Here is a 6621-nt window from a genome sequence, read left to right as displayed (position 1 = left end):
TGTCCCCAGGCCTTTTCTTGCTGACCTAGGGTATGGACACCGCCATCCGGGAAGGACACCCAAGTTTAAAGTTGTATGAAAAGTACTTCCGTTCAATCCTGCACATGTACTGACTGTGTAGAAATACTTATACATCTGAGTCCCTCTCTGAACCGGGAGGGAGTGTAGGCCAAAGCATCTGAATCCTATCCCTAGGCACTGATAAACCGGCCTGTTGGTGAGGCCTGTGGGCTGTGAAGTCAGGCAGGTGTGTGGACAATAAGCAATTTACTGAGCTTGTGAGCCTGCTTTCCCATCTGTGAAAGGGGGTAAGGACAGCACCTAGCAGATTTGTGAGGAGTATTAAGTGAAGTGATGCATGTGGAGTGTTAGACCGGTAAGCAAAGCCTGCAGAAGGCTCTTCCTGCCTTCGAGGGGAGGCGAGCAATGAGACAGCCCCCCGGGGAATGTAGCCGGGGATGCTAAATCTAAGAAATTCCTACTTGAGTTGTTTCAAAGTTCTTAGTGACAAGGAATTAGTGACAAGTTTTTGAGAACCGGCTGAGGAACCCGAGGGCAATATAATTTGTCTTTGGAAGACTATGATTTGTTTCAGACTTTGGCTTAAGACAATCTTGAGTCGTCCGCTTCCTGCAGGGGTGGGGGAGGTAGGTCGAAAGCAGGAACATCTGAGTTAGACCCAGTGAAGACAAAATCATTGTCTACGTTCCCGTAGAACATTTTCCTCTGCTCTGGGGCCACATCCCCAGCCCAGACCCCAAGACAGCATCTTGGAGCTCTGGGGGGATAAGATTTTGTTGGTCCTTTTCGTATGCGTACACCAAGGTCTTAGCACAAGATCAAGAACCTGTATAAGCTCCACGTGTTGATTGGATAAATATGGGAATGAATATGTATGGAGAAGGTCAATGGGGTGGGATCTAGTGCCCTTCCCCTTGAATCTGGGTGGGTCTGATTGTGACTTGCTTAGACCTTAGCCTAGTGATTCTGGAGCACGGACCGGTGTTTTACATTTGCCTTATTGGGAAGCTCAGCCTGACTACCGGATGGGAAGGTTTTGGTGGAGGATGAGTCCGCTTGAAGGTGTCCCCCCAAACCCTAGCAAGCATCAGGGCCCCAGACAGGGGAGGGGGGCCAGGCAGGAGCCTCCAGCCACTAGGGTACCCCCGCAGCCACCACAAGGGACAGAGAGGATAAGCCATCCTCAGTGAGCAAAACTGTGAACATTGAAATGATTGGCGGTGGTCTTCATGCCCTTTGACTTTGGGGGTCATTGTATGTATACACAGCAACGGACAACATTAAGAGGCTCGATGCTAGAGGAAGTAGTTGGGTTGTAGAAAATGCTGATATTGCTGGAAAGCCCAGGGCCTCCGTGTCCTTCTCCTGCTGCTCTCCTGTCAGGCTCCCTCTACTCCCAACTTCTGTCTCTGACTCTCTGACTCCTCCTTCTGGAAGCACCGGTCAGACCATCCCATCTGAGAACTAACGTCTATTGCTGTCTGGATCCAGTGTTGGCCCCTGTTCAACAGCAGGGGCGTGGATTCACTGCAGCTACTACTGTGTTCTTCCTAATTTCCTAGTGTTACTTGCCTTCCATAATCAGGCCCTATCCCAGGAGCTGATGATACAGCGGAGAACCAGACTGACAAATGCAACCAGACGGATAATTCGTGGGATTTGCATTCCAGGATAAACGAAGGTGGGGAAACTCTGGGCTGTTGTCTTCTTGTTTTAGGCATAATAATTGGGACCCAGAGCGTCATTGCAGAAAGGCATCCCAGGCCCTGGAGCCAACCCAATAACTACCCACTTGCCCTACTTTCTTCACCCATCTCTTGGAATTTTATGCAAACAGATGACCCACAGTGATTCTTCTATGCAGTTTGGGATTATTCTGACACGAGCTTAGGGAACCAGCAAAACAGAACCACAATTTGTTTTCATGTGTGGAATTTAGTATTTTTTAAGAAGGATCAAAGTATTCCTCAAGGGGTGCCTGGGTATTATGGTCGGCTAAGCATCCACTCTTGATTTCTGCTCAGGTCGTGGGTCACGATTTCGGGGTCCTGAGATGGAGGCGAGAAGTCCCCTGGAGATTCTCCCTCTCGCTTTGCCCCCTCCCCCACCATGCATGCTCTCTCTACAATCATTTCTTTTTTTTTTTCTTCAAAGATTTTTTTTGAGAGAGAGAGGATGAGAGAGAGAGCGAGAGAGAGAGAACAAGAAGGGGAGGGTCAGAGGGAGAAGCAAACTCCCTGCTGAGCAAAGAGTCTGATATGGGACTCGATCTGGGGACTCCAGGATCATGACCTGAGCCGAAGGCAGTTGCTTAACCAACTGAAGCACCCAAGCGCCCTAAAATCAATTCTTATTTAAAAAAAAAAAAAGAAAGAAAGAAAAAGCATTCACTAAAGGAAAAAATAGTATTTTATTGCATCAACTTTAAAAAAAAATTAGCAGTTTGTTTTGTTCCCCGCCCCTTTCGGCCAGTTTTATTAGATGTAATTGACATATAATATCGCATAAGTTTAAGCTGCAGGAGAGGACAATTGAAGTCTATATTGCAAAACGATTACTACCATGTGACTAACATCCATCACCTCACAGTTATTTGTGTGTGTGGTGGTCTGAACTTTTAAGATCTACTCTTAGTGACTTTTGGGGAGCCAGAGTGTCTCAGTGGGTTAAGCCTCTGCCTTCAGCTCAGGTCATGATCTCAGGGTCCTGGGATCCAGGGGCTCTCTGCTCAGCGGGGAGCTTGCTTCCCCCTCTCTCTGCCTGCCTCTCTGCCTACTTGGGATCTCTCTCTGTGTGTCAAATAAATAAATTTTTTAAAAAAATCTACTTAGTGACTTTCAAATATATAGTACTGTTAATTATAGTCACCTTGCTGCATGTTAGATTCCTAGAACTTATAAAGGAGTTTGAATCCTTTGAACACCTTCACCCCCCAGCCCTGGGGTAACCACCAACTTACTCTGTTTCTAGTGATGTGGTTTTTGAATATAGGTGAGGTTCGGTGGGGTGAGGTCTGGAGTTGATGACCAAGGAAGAATTCTTGGGACCTCTTTGGTGCAAAAACGGTGATTTTATTAAAGCATGGGGACAGGACCCGTGGGCAGAAAAGAAGGGCTGCCCCCAGGATCTTGCAGAGTAGTGATGATATACCTGAGAGTTGGGAGAGGTAAGAGAAAAAGGGAGGTTTTAAAAGAACTTCCATATGCTAAAGAGGACCCACCTGCAAATACTTAGACCACACCAGAAGTCTTGCCATTGTCCAGGTAAATTCATTTTCCCTTCCAGCAAGGTATTGACCTTAAGATGGTTGGGAGGTCCCTGGAAAAATGTCATACAGTTCCCACCCAGAGTTGGGGGGTGGGTTTCAGGGCATCAGCTCAGGCTTTGTCCTCAGCTTGCCTTCTACTCCTTCATCACTACTTCAGTTCTTTATTCAAATTTCCATCTATAACTGAGATCATGCAGTAGGTCTCTCTGACTTCTCACTCTTAGCATAATGCCCTCAAGTTCCATCCATAATGTTGCAAATCCTTGTTTGCTGACTGAATAATGCTGCATATATATACATATATATGCAATAATTATACTTGATGTGTATTATTGTATATATACAAACTATGTATATTATACAATTCTAGTTACAAGTCTATGTATTTATCCACAGATATACATATATCACATTTTGTTTATTCATTCCCCCATCAGTGGACACTCAGGTTACTCCAGGTCCTGCTTACTGCAGTGAACGTGGGCTCCATCTATCTCTTCCAGACAATGAATTCATGTCCTTTGGATATATGTCCAGAGTGGGGATTGCTGGATTCTATGGTTCTATTTCTAAATTCGTTTAGGGGCACCTCCCTATAGTTTTCCCTAGAGGCTGCACCAGTTTACATTCCCACCACCTATGCTCAAGTTTCCCTTTTCTCCACATCCTGCCAACACTTGCTTCACCTTTTTTTTTGGGGGGGGGGGCGGTTTGTTTCATCTTTTTGGTAAAACCATTCTAACAGGTGTGAGGTGGTATCTTGTGGGTTCCATCTGCCTTTTCCTGGTTAGTGCTGTTCAGCACCGTTTCATGCACTTGTTCTCTATTTGTAGGCCTTCCTCAGAAGAAAAAATGTGTATCCCTTTACCCATCTTTAAATTGGAATTTGGGGGGGGGGGGGTTGAACCATAGTTCCTTACAGAATTTGTATATTAATCCTTTATCAGACACATGGTTTGAAAATCTTTTCTCTCATTCTATAGGTTGCCTTTTCATTGGGCAGAACAGGTATTGCCTTTATTTAAAGATTTTATTTAGTTGACACAGCAAGCGAGCACGAGCGTTGGTGGGGGGTGGGGGGTGGGGAAAGCAGCATCAGGCTCCTTCTGAGCAGGGAGCCTGCTGCGGGCTCCATCCCACGGACCCCAGGATCAGGATCTGAGCCCAAGGCAGACCCTTCACCCACCAAGTCACCCCTGTTGTCTCTGTTTTGAATACTTGTGGGGGTGGCAATGCCACAGTCCTTTCTCGGCCTAAGGCCTTTACAGGCGACAGTATTTTCCCGACCCTCGCCGGCGGGCGACTCCAAACACAGGACGCAGGGCTGCAGCTGTGCGCGGACCTTCCCGCGCCGGTTCCGCTTTGGGGGGGGGGGGGGCTGCAGGTGAACCACCCTCCACGTTTCACGCTGCTCCGAGCTCGAGAGGCTTTAACTGAGCTCCGGCTCGGCGAGAAATCCTCATCAGCGGTGGGAGGGGACAGGAAGTCCTCTTCTGCTCTGCAAAGGGCTTGTCCTGGGACATCAGCCCAGCGACGCCCCCCCCCCCCGCCCCAGCGTCTCTTCGGCCGCTGTAGGTCGTTCCAATGTATTTTGCGTGACTTAAAAGCCTGTTATTTCCCTTTCGTTATTGCTACTGTAAGAACAAACCAACCCTCCAAAGGCCGACTCGGCCAGCGGGACACGATCGGCGGAGACAGCGCACCAGGGCAGGCCCAGCCCTTTCCCCACCGCGAGCCTCGAAATCCCTACAAGCTGCTCCTGTGCCAGGACCGCCGTCTCCAGCGCGACCCTCCCGGAAGTCCCGCCCCAGGAGAAGAGGAGTTTCCGGAAAGAATCGACGCTTGGGAAGCCGGAAGGAAGCAAGGGGCGGGGCCGTCCGGGGCACTCTAGCCCGCGCCTCTTCTATGGTCGTCGCCAATTGACAGGCCGCGAGGGGCAAGGCTCTTCGCTATTGGGCGCGCGGCCTCGCGTAGGCGGGCAGCTGGGCTCGCGGCGCGCTGATTGGCTGGGCCCGCCACGCGGGACGGAGGGGCGGGGCGTGGGGCACGCGGAGCCCGGTGACCGGCAGCGTTAGGAAGGAGGCTGGTGCATGTGGGCTCTCCGCTCGGTACTGTTGTTGCGCTCCGCGGCCGGGCGCGCCATGTCGCAAGGACCCGCCCGCCGCCAGCGGCCGCCCAAGGACCCGCTGCGGCACCTGCGCACGCGGGAGAAGCGCGGCGCGGCGTGGGAGCCCGGGGGGCCGAACACCGTGTACCTGCAGGTGGTGGCGGCCGGTGGCCGGGACGTGGGCGCGGCGCTCTACGTGTTTTCCGAGTACAACCGGTCAGTGCGCTGCGCCCGCCCCGCGTGCTGCGCGCCGGGGTCCCCGACGCGGCACCCGTGCGGGATTCCGCTGCTGCAGCGGACAGTGGACCCTCGGGGAGGGGCTGGGAGCTCCCCGGGGTCTTACATCCCACGCCCGTGGGGTTCCCGGGAGCCCCAGCGCCCTCTCTTCAGCCTGCGGCGCCGAGGCCCACTTGGCACACGTTGAGCCGTGCGCCCCAATACCGGGACCTCACGGCTGGCGTGTGGGGTAGCAGGTCAGGTGACGGGGGAAAGGACCCAGTCCCCTGCTGGCCTCCGTCCGGGAGGGTTCCCCACCACTGTCCTCACGCCAGAAATGCAGTCCGGTAGTAGCACCACGTGGGGTTTGGGGGCTTTTCCCCCCCGTTTTCTGTAGTGTTCAGTAAAACATCCAAACCCGTGGCCCAAACCCTCCAGAGTCCCGTCTGAGTATCTTGCGTGGTGTTCGTCTTGCAGGTACCTCTTCAACTGTGGAGAAGGCGTGCAGAGGCTCATGCAGGAGCACAAGTGAGTCAACCATTTTCTTATGGGGCGGAGATGCTCATGGGGCTTCAAAGCCCGGGTGAGAGACAGGAGTGTTTTTGAAGCAGAAGAGAGGGTCCCTGATCCACCTGGTCTGACCTGTTCAAACGTTCATGTCCTTCTTAGGTTGAAGGTGGCTCGTTTGGATAATATATTCCTGACCCGGATGCACTGGTCTAACGTGGGGGGGTTGTGTGGTAAGTATATTCTTTCCGAGGTCAGAGGCTGGAGGGAAGTCTCTGGCATTTAGTCTGTCTTCTTGTTGCTCTTTTTTGACCCCTCTCGATCCTCCAAGTCCAGGGAGCTGGATTTTTTTTCTATACTTGCCCTGTGAGCCACAGCTTGGAAAGCTGTGACTCAAAAGGGCAGATTTGAACGCGAATGCTGCTTCCAAGCATTGTCATCTACTCAGTTTATTGAGTTGCTGGACTGGAGATACGGGCCAGTGAACTGGAGGGTGTAGTGG

General features: G+C 51.5%; 1 protein-coding gene across 1 annotated transcript in view; it reads left to right on the top strand.

The window, feature by feature from the left end:
• Nucleotides 1–5321: 5321 nt before the first annotated feature.
• LOC309852155 (zinc phosphodiesterase ELAC protein 2-like) overlaps nucleotides 5322–6621 on the top strand; it is a 3064-nt gene continuing 1764 nt past the window's right edge. Inside the window, exons 1-3 of the mRNA XM_082708463.1 lie at nucleotides 5322–5612; nucleotides 6090–6140; nucleotides 6282–6404. Coding sequence (XP_082564589.1) covers nucleotides 5380–5612; nucleotides 6090–6140; nucleotides 6282–6404 — 407 coding nt within the window. The 5' untranslated portion in view covers nucleotides 5322–5379. The remainder of the gene's footprint in view (nucleotides 5613–6089; nucleotides 6141–6281; nucleotides 6405–6621) is intronic.

The sequence above is a fragment of the Mustela nivalis genome (genome assembly GCF_964662115.1).
Source record: "Mustela nivalis genome assembly, chromosome: 17".
Taxonomy (NCBI): domain Eukaryota; kingdom Metazoa; phylum Chordata; class Mammalia; order Carnivora; family Mustelidae; genus Mustela; species Mustela nivalis.
This window is presented reverse-complemented; position numbering and strand designations above follow the sequence as displayed.